This window comes from Bombina bombina, chromosome 1 (assembly GCF_027579735.1).
Source record: "Bombina bombina isolate aBomBom1 chromosome 1, aBomBom1.pri, whole genome shotgun sequence".
NCBI classification, from domain to species: domain Eukaryota; kingdom Metazoa; phylum Chordata; class Amphibia; order Anura; family Bombinatoridae; genus Bombina; species Bombina bombina.
The window spans coordinates 1,366,241,299-1,366,258,530 of NC_069499.1; the positions used below are offsets into that span (position 1 = coordinate 1,366,241,299).

Here is a 17,232-nt window from a genome sequence, read left to right on the forward strand (position 1 = left end):
AACAATGGGAAACAATCAAAGAAACCTGTAGCTGATTCCAAATCAGCATGAAGGGTTTGCCCCCGATCTGGGATCGGATCAGGTGGGGGGCAGACTTTTAGTTCTCTCAAGCCTGGATTTGAGATGTCCCAGATACCTGGACTGTGGACATAGTATTTCAGGGAAACAAATTGGAATTCAAGACTTTTGCTCCCAGAGGCGGATTCCTTTTCTCAAGATTATCTGCAGACCAGATAAAGAGAGAGCCGTTCTTGAAATGTATACAACATGTTTCCTCCCTGGTAGTTCCAGTGCAGGAACAGGGTCTTGGGTTCTACTCCAACCTATCCGTCCCATTCTAGACTTGAAGTGTCTAAACAAGTTTCTCAAAGTTCCATCCTCCAAGATGGAGACTATACGCTCCATTCTTCCTTTAGTACAAGAGGATCAGTTCATGACAATCATAGACCTAAAGGATGTATATCTTCATGTTCCTGTTCACAGGGACCATCACAGATTCCTAAGATTTGCCTTTCTGGACAAACATTCCCAGTTCGGCTCCCAGAATTTTTTCAAAGGTTCTGGGGGCTCTTGTCAGTGATCCGTTCTCGTGGAATTGCTGTGGTACCCTACCTCAACGACATATTGGTTCAGGCGCCATCTTTTCAACAAGCAAAATCTCACAAAGATATATTTCTTTTCTTCGTTCCAACGGATGGAATGTGAATCTGGAAAAAAGCTCCCCTTCCCCTGCTACAAGAGTAGTGTTCTTAGGGACCATAATAGATTCTCTATTGATGAAGATTTTTCTGACAGAGGTCAGGAAAAACAAAATAATTTCCTCTTGCCTCTCTTCAGGCTACTGCTCATCCTTCAGTGGCTCAATGTATGGAGGTAATCGGTCTGATGGTGACTTCCATGGACATCATTCCTTTTGCTCAATTCCATTTGAGAGCTCTCCAGTTGTGCATGCTCAGACATGGGAATGGCAACCATGCGGATCTATCTTGGAGAATAGAGTTAGATAAGTCGTCAAGGGATTTTCTCCCGTGGTGGATTTCTCAGGAACATTTTGTCTCGGGGCACATGCTTTGGGTGATCGTGACCACGGAACGCGAGCCTGCTGGGCTGGGGAGCAGTCTCGAACTTGTTAAAAGCACAGGGCCTTTGGACTCGGGAGGAGTCTGCTCTTCCCATCAACATCTTGGAGTTCAGGGCGATTTACAATGCTCTATTGGCTTGGCCTCAGTTGTTCTTAGCCCAGTTTATCAGGTTCCAGTCAGACAAAAAAACCTCTGTGGCTTACATCTATCACCAGGGAGGAACTCTGAGTTCCTTAGCCATGAAGGAGGTTACTCGGATTCTTCAGTGGGCAGAGACCCACAATTGCTGTCTATCTGCCATCCACATTCCAGGAGTAGACAACTGGAAAGCAGATTTTCTGAGCAGACAGACTTTTCATCCCGGGGAGTGGGAACTCCATCTGGAGGTGTTTTCCAGCTTAGTCATCAAATGGGGGTGCTGGAGTTAGATCTGATGGCGTCCCATCAGAACGCCAAGCTTCCAAGGTACGGTTCAAGGTCAAGAGATCCGCAGGCCATTCTGATAGATGCTCTGGCGGTTCCTTGGGTTTTTCAGGTTGGCATACCTGTTTCCTCTGTTTGCTCTCCTTCCACGAGTCATTGCTCGTATCAAACAGAAAAGGGCGTTGGTTATTCTAATAGCCCCTGTGTGCCCTGGCAGGATCTGGTTTGCAGACCTAGTGGAGATGTCTTCTCTTCCACCTTGGAGACTACCTCTGTGGAAGGACCTCCTGATTCAGGGTCCCTTCCTTCATCCAAATCTCATTTCTCTGAAGCTGTCTGCTTGGAGATTGAATGCTTAATTCTGTCTAAGCGTGGTGTTTGAGACCATGATTCAAGCTTGCAAGCCTGTTACTAGAAAGATTTACCATAAGATATGGCGTAAATATCTTTTATTGGTGTGAATTCAAGGGCTACTCTTGGAGTAGAATTATAATTTTATCTTTTCTTCAGGAAGGCCTGGAGAAGGGATTGTCAGTCAGTACCCTGAAGGGTCATATTTCTGCTTTATCAGTTTTACTACATAAACGTTTGGCAGATGTGCAATCTTTTTGTCAGGCCTTGGTCAAAATCAGTCCTCTCTTTAAGTATGTTGCTCCTCCTTGGAGCCTTAACCTTGTTCTTAAAGTTTTACTGCTGGCTTCATTTGAGCCCTTGTATTCCATAGACATTAAGTTATTATCTTGGAAGGTTTTGTTTCTTGTTGCTATCTCTTCTGTTCGAAGAGTCTCGGAACTCTCAGCACTGCAGTGTGATTCCACTTATCTTATTTTTCCTGCCGATAAGGCGGTTCTTCTTACCAAGTTAGGTTTCCTTTCTAAGGTTGTTTCTAATAGAAATATCAACCAGGAAATTGTTGTTCTGTGTCCTAATCCTCCTCCTTCCAAAGATCGTTTGTTACACAATTTGGATCTTGTACATGCTCTTAAATTCTACTTACAGGCGACTAAGGATTTTCGCCAGTCCTCTGCCCTCTTTCTTTTGTTTCTCTGGGAAACGTAAAGGTCAGAAAGCTACGGCTACTACTTTCTTTTTGGTTATGAAGTATAATTTGTTTGGCTTATGAGACTGCTGGACAGCAGCCTCCTGATAGAATTACGGCTCATTCCACAAGAGCTGTTTCCTCTTCCTGGGCTTTCAAAAATGAAGCTTCTGTGGAACAAATTTGCAAGGCTGCAACTTGGTCTTCTCTACATACTTTTTACAAATTTGATACTTTTGCATTGGCTGAGGTTTCTTTTGAGAGAGAGGTTCTTCAAGCGGTGGTGCCTTCTGTTTAGGTCTGCCTGTCTTGTCCCTCCCTGTTTATCTGTGTCCTCTAGCTTGTATTGTTATAGTATTGATTACCAACAGTAATTACTCAAGCTGTAGACTCACCATATCTTAAGAAAGAAAAACAAAATTTATGCTTACCTGTTAAATTTCTTTTCGGATATGGTGAGTCCATGGCCCCACCCTTTATTTTAAGACGGTTGTTCTTTTGACTATAATCTCAGGCACCTCTACACCTTGTGTTACTCCTTTTTGTCCATTTCCCTTCGGTCGAATGACTGGGGGTTGTGGGTAAGGGAGCGATACTTAGCAGTTTAACTGTGGTGCTCTTTGCCACCTCCTGCTGGCCAGGAGTGATATTCCCAACAGTAATTACTCAAGCCGTGGACTCGCCATATCCGGTAAGAAATACATTTATAAGGTAAGCATAATTTTTTTATTTTTTTTTAGTTAAAGGGAGGTTAACCAATGTTATTAATATAATAATATATTAAAATAAAATGTTATACAGTAAAAAAAAAATAAAACTACATATTTTCTGGCTATTAGTTGTTTAAATATTAAAAAGTTGAGTGGAAAGTTAGTATCCATTATACAATGGGTCCCACCATGTTGTAATGTTTCCTTTTTGACAGAGGGTAATCGGGGACAGTTATAAACGGGTTACTAGATTAAGTCTGGAGTCTGCCCTTATAACACGATTTTGAAAGCCAACAGTTGTTTTGTTATGTTTTTTTTTTTTTTTTGAGTATTAAGTTGCAGGAAAGGGTGACTAAATAAATAATGAACGTATATTGCTGAGGATTTTTTTTTTGATACATAAAATATATACACTGTATACATAATAAACATTTTGTACTACAATCTCAAAATGTTTAATAATTCTTTTAAAGCTGGTTTTAAAGTGAAGGTCAATTTTCAGCAATGAGTGCCCGGTTTTTAAAAATACTTTTAAAAACAAGGGCACTTTCATTGATGAAAATTTACATTGCACCGGATTTGTAGAAATACTTACCTTTTACTTCTGCAAAGCCGGATCGATGATCCCCCGCCTTCTTCTTCCTGCTGTACAACCACAGCAATGACGAAACTGGCTTCCTCCAATCACAGCCGGGCATCACGAGATGGACGCTCTGGGGTGCAAGCTATGATTGGAGGAAGCCGGTTTTGTCATTTCTGACGTCAGTACAGAGGAACTAAGGTTGGGATCAGCGATCCGGCTTTGCAGAAGTAAAACTTTGGGTATTGTTCTTATAGACCAGTGAGAAACTAATCCCTTGGGATAAGTTGTAGACAAACATGAATTCCCCAATAACCAAATATCACATTTAAAGTGAACGTCAATTTTCAGTAATGAGTGCCCGGTTTTTAAAAATACTTTTAAAAACAGGGGCACTTTCATTGATGAAAATTTACATTGCACCGGATTTGTAGAAATACTTACCTTTTACTTCTGCTAAGCCGGATCGCCGATCCCAACCTTAGTTCCTCTGTACTGACGTCAGAAATGACAAAACCGGCTTCCTCCAATCATAGCTTGCACCCCAGAGCGTCCATCTCGTGATGCCCGGCTGTGATTGGAGGAAGCCAGTTTCGTCATTGCTGTGGTTGCACAGCAGGAAGAAGAAGGCGGGGGATCATTGATCCGGCTTTGCAGAAGTAAAAGGTAAGTATTTCTACAAAACCGGTGCAATGTAAATTTTCATCAATGAAAGTGCCCCTGTTTTTAAAAGTATTTCTAAAAACCGGGCACTCATTGCTGAAAATGACCTTCACTTTAAATGTGATATTTGGTTATTGGGGAATTCATGTTTGTCTACAACTTATCCCAAGGGATTAGTTTCTCACTGGTCTATAAGAACAATACCCAAAGTTTTATTGGTGGACATTTAGGTGCCGCAACAAGGTTGGATGCAAATTAGTATTATTCAAGGCATGATTTTTTTTCTTTCTTTTAATACAGTTTCATTACCATTCCATTTTTTTTTTTTTTTTTTTTTTTTTTTTTCTTGCATTTAGCAAAAATATTCATTAATACAGATCAATTATTATATAAGTTAAAGGGACATGGAACGTAATATTTTTATTTCATTAGTTAGAGAATACAATTTTAAAATAGTTTCCAATTTACTTCTATTATCAAATTTGCTTTGTTCTCATGTTCTTCTTTGTTGCAACGATACCTAGGTAGGTAGTGTGCACATGCCTAAAGCATGACATGAAAATAAATAATACTGCTATCTAGTGCTCCTGCTAATTTATAACATTGCAAATCTGCTGGCCATATAGTACTGCAGACACGTGCACACGCCTGAACTTACCTTCTTGCTTTTCAGCAAAGGATAGCAAGAAAACAGACAATTTGATCATCAAAGCAAATTGGAAAGTTCTGTTTTTAATTTTTTTTCTATGTTCTATCTGAATGCTAAAAGAAAATGTTGGGGTTTTATGTCCCTTTTAAACCATGTTGGGGTTCTGTTTATACAGGGAGTGCAGAATTATTAGGCAAGTTGTATTTTTGAGGATTAATTTTATTATTGAACAACCATGTTCTCAATGAACCCAAAAAACTCATTTTAATATCAAAGCTGAATAGTTTTGGAAGTAGTTTTTAGTTTGTTTTTAGTTATAGCTATTTTAGGGGGATATCTGTGTGTGCAGGTGACTATTACTGTGCATAATTATTAGGCAACTTAACAAAAAACAAATATATACCCATTTCAATTATTTATTTTTACCAGTGAAACCAATATAACATCTCAACATTCACAAATATACATTTCTGACATTCAAAAACAAAACAAAAACAAATCAGTGACCAATATAGCCACCTTTCTTTGCAAGGACACTCAAAAGCCTGCCATCCATGTATTCGGTCAGTGTTTTGATCTGTTCACCATCAACATTGCGTGCAGCAGCAACCACAGCCTCCCAGACACTGTTCACAGAGGTGTACTGTTTTCCCTCCTTGTAAATCTCACATTTGATGATGGACCACAGGTTCTCAATGGGGTTCAGATCAGGTGAACAAGGAGGCCATGTCATTAGATTTTCTTCTTTTATACCCTTTCTTGCCAGCCACGCTGTGGAGTACTTGGACATGTGTGATGGAGCAATGTCCTGCATGAAAATCATGTTTTTCTTGAAGGATGCAGACTTCTTCCTGTACCACTGCTTGAAGGTGTCTTCCAGAAACTGGCAGTAGGACTGGGAGTTGAGCTTGACTCCATCCTCAACCCGAAAAGGCCCCACAAGCTCATCTTTGATACCAGCCCAAACCAGTACTCCACCTCCACCTTGCTGGCGTCTGATTCGGACTGGAGCTCTCTGCCCTTTACCAATCCAGCCACGGGCCCATCCATCTGGCCCATCAAGACTCACTCTCATTTCATCAGTCCATAAAACCTTAGAAAAATCAGTCTTGAGATATTTCTTGGCCCAGTCTTGACGTTTCAGCTTGTGTGTCTTGTTCAGTGGTGGTAGTCTTTCAGCCTTTCTTACCTTGGCCATGTCTCTGAGTATTGCACACCTTGTGCTTTTGGGCTCTCCAGTGATGTTGCAGCTCTGAAATATGGTCAAACTGGTGGCAAGTGGCATCTTGGCAGCTGCACGCTTGACTTTTCTCAGTTCATGGGCAGTTATTTTGCGCCTTGGTTTTTCCACACGCTTCTTGCGACCCTGTTGACTATTTTGAATGAAACGCTTGATTGTTCGATGATCACGCTTCAGAAGCTTTGCAATTTTAAGAGTGCTGCATCCCTCTGCAAGATATCTCACTATTTTTTACTTTTTTGAGCCTGTCAAGTCCTTCTTTTGACCCATTTTGCCAAAGGAAAGGAAGTTGCCTAATAATTATGCACACCTGTTGTTATAGGGTGTTGATGTCATTAGACCACACCTCTTCTCATTACAGAGATGCACATCACCTAATATGCTTAATTGGTAGTAGGCTTTCGAGCCTATACAGCTTGGAGTAAGACAACATGCATAAAGAGGATGATGTGGTCAAAATACTCATTTGCCTAATAATTCTGCACTCCCTGTATACTGTAAGTCAATGGGGAGTAGATGAGTTCGGTTCCAGGCCCCTCTCAAAATTGATATTAGGAATGTAATATAACTTAAAGTGAAGGTCAATTTTGATGAATTAGTGCCCGGTTTTTAATAATCCTATTAAAAACAAGGGCACTTTAATTCGTCAGAATTGACATTTCACTCGTTTTCTTCAAAAACGTACCTTTTAATCCTGGCAGCCGCTCCAGCACTTCTTCCACCCATCGCAAGCTGTCTTCGCCGGTCCAAAATGACAAATCCGGCTTCCTCCAATCACAACGTTGAATCAGGCCAAGATTCCCCCGGGGGGAAGCTGTGATTGGAGGAATCCAGATTCGTTATTTCTGATGTCTGCAGAGGCTTCCGACAGCTGTGGGAATCACCGGAGCGGCTGCCAGAATGAAAAGGTAAGTTTTTGATGGGTGTGTGTATGTATGTATGTATATAATAAACAAAAAACATACACACAATCTTTTATTTTAAAAAGCACTCACTGGGCTTCAGTCATCTGTTTAATCAAAAGCATGGTTTATTGTGACGTTGCGGGACATTACAGTATCCCTTACTCAGACTACAAACATTTGTGTGAAAAAGCCAAACTGATATAGGAAAACAGAATAGTAAATAGAGTAATAAATGTATATGATTATATATATATATATATATATATATATATATATATATATATATATATATATATATATATATATATATATATATATATATATATATATATATATATATATATATATATATATATATATGTCTCCAGAGTGTAAATCAATAAAACAAATACAAAAAGATTAGATACATAAAGAAAATCGATATTTAAAGAGAATCTAGGAGATATCGGTCGCAGGTCATAGCTTCAATTATTCTACCAGTTGTCATGGAGATGAAAACATAAACATACAGCATCAATAAAGTTATAAATGAGCTCCTTACTTGTTAGAAAGGAAGACACTAACCATCTAAAAGACTATATCCTACTGTTTACATTCGCTCCCCTTGTTTACGATCTCCTTGACATATTACAGTATAGCCTCAAATATGTAAAGACCTGGTGCTCTTTCTACAGCAAAGCGTATTTAATATGGCATCAAATGTATGTGTGCAGGTGGCAAAAACACTTCTGCTAATCCTCTTTGTTTCCAGCTAAGGAGCCTATGAAACAACTTCCTCAATAGTGGTCACATAATCACTTGGAACAGGAGCTATTGTGAAACGTCACAAATTATGAGGACTACCTGTATATAAAAGAATAGGAGCCACTACAATTTTTATTATGTATTTATTTTTTAGTAGCCAAGGACAGTATGTATGTATATACACGCATGTACACACGCATATGTGTGTGCGTATTCTAGGAGCCAAAAGTAAGATTGTATGAGTTGTGGCACCTGTCAAGCCCTATCTTAACATTTTTTTATATGGCCTTAATGTGTTCTTTTAAAATACAAATATTCTACTGTAAACCTTTTCTATATGCTCTATTTATGCATTTCTTCATTTGTATTTTGTGTGAGTGCATGAGACCCACCTTTTTTATTACCTTTGTGTGTATGGTTAAACATTGGATCATGGTCAACCAAACATACATTACATTTTCTTAAAATAAGAAAAACTATTTAAACGGATATCAAATAGTCTGTTTTATTGTTGTAATAAACTAAATCTATACAAAATTTATTATTCATCATTTTGAAATGATTGTACCTCTTCTTTTTTTTTTTTTTTTTTTTTAATATAACTATATTAGTGAAGGGTCAATTACTTCCTGTCACAACCCACAAGAGGGCTGTGGTCTCTACATAAAGGTCAAAGGAGCATATTTTGCTTTGAAGTGTTGCTAGGAGACATCTACTCTAGTTGTTTATTGCCATGCTTAGTAGAGGACTTTTTTTGCTGCAAAAATCATGTGACTGTAGAATCTAACTTCTATGTCTGCTCTCTTTATATAGTTTCAGACATTGGCTACAATAATTTCTAAGAACTCATTTAGCAAGAAAACAAGTTTAGTTGTTTCGTTTTTAGGTGTGCTTTGATTTATCATACTTGTTTTTTTTACTAAAGGAGCTCTTCATATCCCTATAATTACAAAGATGAAGACATTTTTTCCCTTTAAAATATATAATGGAGCATTTCATATTGTTAATATGTAAAGATGTTTAATGTAGCAGGCTGGAGCACCTATATTAATAATTCCTTTTTTTTTCTGGGGTCACCCTCCTTTTTTTTTTTTCTTCTCTTTTTTAGTCAGAAAGCTGGCACCCAACGAATTCCCACACAAACTATATGTACAGAACTACACCTCGGCCATCCCTGGAACCTGCTTAACCATCAGAAAATGGCTTTTCACTACTGCTGAAGAAGCTCTTCTTAAGGACAATGACCTTGCTGTCTCATACTTTTTTCACCAGGTATTATTATTATTATTATTATTATTTTTATTATTATTATTATGTGAACATGGCATGGGGTAGAAGATTACCTGGGCTTAGAGTATGTGGAAGTTTACTTTGCTTTCTGTAGCAACTGGCAGCTTTCAGACGCGACTTCTTCTCTTTCAGGCAGTGGATGATGTAAAGAAAGGCTACATCAAAGCTGAAGACAAGTCCTACCAGCTTCAGAAACTCTGTGAGCAACGGAAGATGCTAATGGTAATGTTCTTGCTTTAGAGTGCTGTGGCCCTCTAGGGATCACCTGATAGCAGAGTTCTTTGGAATATTTGTAAAGTTGTAGATTCCTCTATAAGTATCATTGGGTGGTCTGTTGGCCTAACATAGGGAAGCCTCTTTGCAGATTGAGAAGCTCTGCTGTTTATCTGTCAACTTGAGCGTGACCTATAGTAATGTTACTTTTAGCTTACCATCTTCTTTACCTACCTCTTTCTCCCGTAGTACCTAAATATGCTGCGGGGCTGTGAAGGCTACAATGAAATTATGTTCCCTCACTGCTCCTGTGACTCCCGCCGGAAGGGACATGTAATTACCGCCATTAGTATCAAACACTTCAAACTGCTAGCCTGCACGGAGGAAGGGCAGCTGGAGGTGAGCTGGGATGGGGTTCTTGTCTTTTCCACTGTATACATTTGTTCCTCTCTGACTGCCTTCTTCACACATTCCAGAACCAAGTGATTGCCTTTGAGTGGGATGAGATGCAACGGTGGGACACTGATGAGGAGGGAATGGCATTCTGCTTTGAGTATGCCCGGGGGGAAAAAAAACCTCGATGGGTGAAAATCTTCACTCCTTATGTAAGTAGAGAGAGCAGGTCTGTAGTACTGAATGCACTTGATATGGTGATTGGGTGATAATGTCCACTCGGTAGTAGAATCATGCTTGGGAAGGAGGAAACGGTATTTATAGCCCAAATTAGGCTGTAAGACTTTCTTTGTGTTTTTTGAGGTTAGGACTTGGATAGTAAGACGATGAAGCATTTAGTGCTTCTCTCATAGGGAATCTCACTTCCATGTGGCTCTCATTTTTAGATAAATATGGGTTTTATATCAGGACCGTGAAGCTTTCTTGTGTTTAAGAGTTCTCCTTTTCTGGTACAAATGATGTGATTCTCTCTGTGTCAGATAACTCCTGCCATCAAGCTTGGCCAGTCTTTTTTTCTTTTATCAGAAGAGAAATCTTGTGTTATGTCCTATAGGGCTTTCTGTATAAATGTTCCCCTAGGGCAGGGGTGTCCAAACTTTGCTCTCCAGAGGTTTTGGAACTACATTTCCGATGATGCTGAGCATCATGGGAAATGTAGTTCCAAAACCTCTGGAGAGCAAAGTTTGGACACCCCTGCCCTAGGGTTTACTGTGTATAGTGACAAAGTAGCTGGAGCTACGATTTGAAAGGATATCACTTGTGGGGATATGCCAATACTGTGTAGCTGTATTGTATCATACGAGTCTGTATAATAAGATAGTTTCATGTAAGGCAAAGCCAGCAATGCTGGGGACATTAAATCTTTCATCAGCGGATCATATAAGGGTCATATAAGGCTGTTCCAGGCAGTTTAGCAGAGTGAGTGACCTGGAGTTCTAGAAAGTGATAAGTCTGTGTGATGGATTTGTCATATGAATTATACAGTTGACCCCGCAAATCCCATCCACCTAGTCTACATTTCATTACGGTTAAAAAAAAAAAAAAAATTTTTATATGGGTGTATGCTACCCTCATAGTGCAGCATAATAATGTGTTGTTTAACACACCCCATCAATAATACATTTTTTTTTCACCTTTCTGAAAGTGATATCATTTTTTTATTTTATTTTTTTTTGTAATGATCGCGTTTTCAATAATATTCTCCTAAATATAATACTTTATAATTCCCATCTGCTGATTTCATACTTACTGGTTTATAGTTTTCAGCCTTATGCCAGTCCTGTTTTGCCATGCCCGAGGATATTAAGATAGACTTAAAGAAAAAAAACAAACAGGTTTGTGTGTGTGTGTATATACATGTACAAGTCTGACCTAGAATCATTTTAAATGCCCTGAATTTTTAGAACTCATTTGTTCTTTTTATCTCCATGTGGTATGTGTTTAGTTGCATATTAATTCAACAAGGCTTTTAAATGTTCTCCAGATTTTTGAATTTGATAACACTGTCCTAATTTATGTATCTTAAAAATTCCTTTAAATCATGGAAATTTGCCTTTGTAAATGTAAGGTTCTAACCATTATAGCGCTGCATATGGAAACTGAATTTAAACAGACCATGATATGATCATCACCTGCTGCAGGCTTCCTCTACAGCAGCTGGTTACTTCACCTGTGCACTGGTTCAGCTATAATGAAAACCTGAAGTAACCAGCTGATCAGTAACCCCATGGTTACTGACCTGTCAGCTGATTACTTTACCTGTGCACTGGTTAAGCTATAATAAAAATCTGGCCTGTTGGGGGTACTTGAGGACCGCGGTTGAGAAACACTGCTCTACAGCTTGCTAGTGTAACCATTGCTACATGCACTGCTGCCATGTAGATCTCACGGCATGTACATGTGTTTGCGCTTACTTCCTTATACACACGGGGAAAAGGACCAAGCTTCAACTAAGGAGGCCAAAAGAAATAGGTATATTTGTTATTAGAAGTAAAATTCTTGTGTTGGGTTTTTATTATTTTGTTTTTATTCTTGTACTTTGTGTCTGAATTGTGAAAATCTGATTTTGACAGCCAAGTCCCTTTCTTATGGGTTTGTTTTTGTTGTTTTTTTAACAGCTCCTCTTTTAAATAATAATAATAATAATAACCTTCATAGGCTTTGGAGATTTAAATTGCTACTAGTTGGTTTACAACCGCAGTGTGATCTAGTCTTGTATCATCTTTACTAAATATATTGTGACATTTTAACTTATTTGTATGAGTGACTGCTACTGTATTATGTGTAAAAAAAAAAAATATATATATATTTTTTACAACGTACCCATTCCCAGTATTTCAGCTCTGATCTAGTTTATTTTTTTTCTCCTGCAGTTTAATTACATGCATGAATGCTTTGAGCGGGTATTCTGTGAGCTGAAATGGAGAAAAGAGGTAAGTTTTATGGCAACTTGTCAAGTATGATTGCTGCTTCCATGTAATTTTGAGTGACAACTACGTTCTTTATTATATCTATATACAACACTCTCTTTGATGCAGACGGCTAGGTTAAAACCAAAAAAATGAAGAGCGAGTTAGTTACAGCTTTTGACCAAAAAGTAGTAGATGCTGGTGCCTATCCAACAGCCATACACGCTAGCTTCTAGCCAAATACACTGAGATGCAACCTAGGGTGTTGCAACACCATTTTTAAAATAAATATGAGAATGGTATAAAGATTAGATAGTAGAGACGTTATGCCAGTGCTACGAAATTTTGCGGCTCTATACAAATAAGAGGCAGAGGTGTGCTAGTCACATACTAGTGTCTAGTCAGTGCTGGTACCTAACCTTAAATAATTCTCTTTATGCAGGTGGAAGAGGAAGCAACAGATAAGGACAACAAAAACTGCAGTAGTGACAGTACATGCAGCAAGGTAAGGTTCCACAGGATGCTTGCTTACCTTCCATAAATAGTTATGCAGTGTTCTCCACAGAAAATTTTGCCAGCCGGGTGGCAGCATGAAGTATTTTCTAATATATCATTTTCTACTATCCAAAGCACAAAATATTTGCATAATCGAAAAAATTTATTTTAATGATGATTTGTGCAATACAAATTTAAATTTTTTAGTAATTTCTAATTTTAGATTAATATTGGCTAAAATTTTAGCAGAGTGGTCAATAAAATTAGCTGGGTGGCGCACCCACTAAAAAGGTCCTGGGGAGAACACTTATGTTAATTGGATATACTATTCTTGTGTCACTTTAATTTTGGAGATTATTCACTAGGGCGGGGTTTGTACTATTTGTGTGTTTATTCTTATTCATACTTTGTTCACAGAACATATTTCAGATCGTGAGATTACAGCAGAAAGATACTAGCACTTAGTATCCTCATTCCCCTGGTGTCTGAACAGAGATTTATCGACACTTAGCTCACCTGAGATCCGTAACAGAAATCACGTGATGAACCATCCTTTCATTTGGAAGAAAAGGCCGACTGGCTTAGCTCCTTTTTGCACTGGGTCTACGGTGCACTGTACAGTACATGCTGGAGTTAAGCTTCTCACTCCTTCCATACAGACTCATTTACATGTAATTTAAACATCTCCTAAGCAGCAGCTTTGTCATAGACCCATTTGTAATTTCCCTTTTGCTATTAGTCTGTCTCAGCCCTAACAATGTTCTCCAACTCTTCTGTTTCATCTAACACTACTACTTGGTTACACTGAACTTCATGAGTTTGGTTCTCAACTTTTGAAGTTGAGGACATGTTTTCAGCCTGAACAGAAGATCCACAAAAAGGATTTGATATGGTAGTGTTTGCCAATAATTGTTTGAAATCTTCTTAACACAATGTATGATTTAATGGACTGATGCAGGACCCATCTTCACATTTGCACACCTCATTGATGGAACCCGCAACTGAAACGTAAAAAGAATTGGGACAGATTTAGGCATTGCTTTTTGGGACTTAATTACAGAAACCTAGAAGGGTTTACATTTCACCTGAATATATATATATTTTTGCCCCTCAACAAAAAAGCCGCAAGACTACCTGAGAGCACAGAGTCAGGGCTGTAGTGTATGTTCTGCTCTTTCTTGCACATGCACCTGTATATAAGGAAAAAATCATCATTTTTACATTTCATATTGAACTAGGAATTGATGAGCAGGTGTTTACTCACCCTTTTTTTGCCTGTGCAGTATATATACCTCTCCTTCAGTAAGGATTTCAGTATTCAGTCTGCTCCTAGTCGGCAGTCTCTAAGATTTTTATCTTTTTGGGGGGAGTTTGGTTTGCTCTTTCTAGCTGCATCCAATTCTTATTTAGGATATTAACCTTTTTAATGCAGGCTCCTTTTGCTAGTAAAAGGGTAAATTCTGTTTAGCAGTTACTGGAGTCTTGTGGGGGATAAAGGAACTTTAATCTGGACAAAAAAACACTTTATCTTTATAACTTTGTTTCTGTGAACTTCAACGATTGTCAGTCAAGGATGGCAGCGGAGCACTTGATTCGTGTAAACTTCAGGAAGGTGCAGTGAATAGGACAAGCGTGTAGTATGTGCATGTAAAGCAACTTTTTTTAACTGTAAATATGATCATGCTGCAGTAAAGGTAATGAAAAGTGACAAAGCAACTTATGAGATTGTTCCTGTTTTTGTTTCCCCCTCCCCCGAGCCTTTAACATCAATGTACTCAATGTTCTGCAGTGCTCACAAAAGAGCGGCAATCATTTAATTAAACAGGTAAATAAAGTTTTGACATTTGAAACTAGCAGGAAATGCATGTTTGTACACAACTGATACTACTGTATTAATACCAGCTGGCTAATAGGGACAACTCCACACCCTTGAGCCCGACAATTTTTGTTTTTATAATAGAAACGTACTTTTTTCCAAAATCAAAATACTTAATAGATTTTGAAATACCACAACTTAAATGAACCAAATAATATACGATGTACGAGCATGATGTTTTTTTAAGGACCGCTCTGCTTTAGTTCAGAGAGTAATTTTATGCAGAGCCAACTGTTTTTCAGGAGTATACCCCAAGCAATGGATAGGATGTCTCTGGATTAAAGTGTCTATTCTGATTAACTTATACAGCAGCGTGTTCCTTTCTGGTGGATATTGGCATTCTTTCTCTGGTCTACAAACCCAAAACACAAATGTAACACACCACAGCAATAACAAAACTGGCAGGAACCTGAAGTATTGAACTGAATGACTTGGGCCTGCAGTATGTTTAGTAGCACTGGAGATCCTGTTCCTGAAATGTCCTCTGTCACTTCCCTCCCTACCCCACTCCTCTCATTCTCCACCACAATATTTTTACTCACCTTTGTGTGTCAGTTTTAATTTATTTTTCAAGAAATCTAACCATTATTTTTTTTTGACAGTATATTTTTATTTGTGATTTGAAGAATATAAAGAGAGTTTAATAAGCAAGAGAGATTCCAGCTGAATTGTCAGTGTTTTAATTTCATGTTGTAGAGCTAACCACTCTAATGTTGTTTGGTAAAAGTCGCCTTAGTGTAATTAATTGTATCATATTCTTTTAAATAAATCAATTTATTGATGAGACTAAAACTGCTTTTCACGTCTTTTTTTTGTTTTTGTAAATTGATGGATTCCATATTGTAGGATAACTATGGTAGCTACAAAATGGTTTTTGTTTACAACGCTGAATTGGGAAAAGATTTACACACACACAATTATTTCTGTATAAGCATATAAATACCCCAATGTCTTCCCCAATGTTTCAGTGATGCATATCCTTCCTGAAGTCTAAGGAAGGGGATACATCCCCCAAAAGTCACCATCCTAATAAAATGAGCACGTGGTATAAATCCATTGAGTGTTCTCCTTCTTGAAGTGAATGGAAGAATAGTAATTTGCCTGGAATTTATTAAACTACTTTTAGACAAATACAACTTCTCTCTCTCTCTTTCTCTTTTTTTTCTTTTTCTCTCTATTTCTCTCTCTCTCTCTCTCTCTCTCTTGCGCGCTCTTTTTCTCTCTTGCGCACTCTTTTTCTCTCTTGCGCGCTCTTTTTCTCTCTTGCGCGCTTTTTCTCCTGTTAAGTGTGGTCAGTCCACGGGTCATCATTACTTCTGGGATATTATCTCCTCCCCTACAGGAAGTGCAAGAGGATTCACCCAGCAGAGCTGCTATATAGCTCCTCCCCTCTACGTCACCTCCAGTCATTCTCTTGCACCCAACAAATAGATAGGATGTGTGAGAGGACTGTGGTGATTTAATTAGTTTATTACCTTCAATCAAAAATTTGTTATTTTATAATAGCACCGGAGTGTGTTATTCATTCTCTGGTAGAATTTGAAGAAGAATCTACCTGAGTTTTTTTTCTATGATTTTAGCCGGAGTAGTTAAGATCATATTGCTGTTTCTCGGCCATCTGAGGAGAGGTAAACTTCAGATCAGGGGACAGCGGGCAGATTGATCTGCAAAGAGGTATGTAGCAGTTTGTTATTTTCTGACATGGAATTGATGAGAAAATCCTGCCATACCGTTATAATGTAAACTCAGCCTTAAATGCAGTAGATGTAGCTGGTATCAGGCTGTCATGTATGTATATTTTACACTTCAGTATTCTGGGGGATGGTACTTCACTGGATTATACTGTATGCATAGACTTAACCTAATTTGCAGGGACTTGCAATAGGTTTTAAATAACAATTAATTTATTGAGGTTAAACGTTTTTTTGCTGGCATGTAAAAACGTTTATTTCTCTGAGGTACTGGGTGAAAAAATGTTTTGGGCACTATTTTCTCCACTTGGCAATAGTTTTGTTTAATTTAAAGCAGTTCACTGATCTCTCTCACTGTTATGTGTGAGGGGGAGGGGCCATTTTTGGCGCTTTTACTACGCATCAAAAAATCTCAGTCAGAGGTTCATTTTCTTCCTGCATGATCCGGTTCATCTTACAGAACTCAGGGATCTCCAAAGCCTTGTTTGAGGGAGGTAATCATCACAGCAGAGCTGTGAAGAGTGTAGTTTACTGTGATAAAAAACGTTTTTTTGTGTATTTTTTCTGCTGCCAGGGTTAGTTATCCTTGCTAATGGGAACAATCCTTTGCTAAAATTGTTTATTCCTTACAAAGATTTGATGCTATAACTTAGTTATTTTCAACTGTCATTTTTTCTGTGCTTCTTATAAGCACAGTTCGTTTTCATATTATTGTAAATTACTTAAAAAGCATTTCCAAGTTGCTAGTTAATTGCTAGTGTGTTAAACATG

General features: G+C 38.3%; 1 protein-coding gene across 1 annotated transcript in view; it reads left to right on the forward strand.

The window, feature by feature from the left end:
- Positions 1-15,562, forward strand: part of SNX27 (sorting nexin 27) — a 34,227-nt gene extending 18,665 nt beyond the window's left edge. The window contains exons 7-13 of the mRNA XM_053704063.1: positions 9,144-9,307; positions 9,458-9,547; positions 9,788-9,937; positions 10,015-10,143; positions 12,364-12,423; positions 12,842-12,904; positions 13,312-15,562. Of these exons, the coding sequence (XP_053560038.1) occupies positions 9,144-9,307; positions 9,458-9,547; positions 9,788-9,937; positions 10,015-10,143; positions 12,364-12,423; positions 12,842-12,904; positions 13,312-13,359 (704 nt within the window). The 3' untranslated portion in view covers positions 13,360-15,562. The remainder of the gene's footprint in view (positions 1-9,143; positions 9,308-9,457; positions 9,548-9,787; positions 9,938-10,014; positions 10,144-12,363; positions 12,424-12,841; positions 12,905-13,311) is intronic.
- Positions 15,563-17,232: the final 1,670 nt, after the last annotated feature.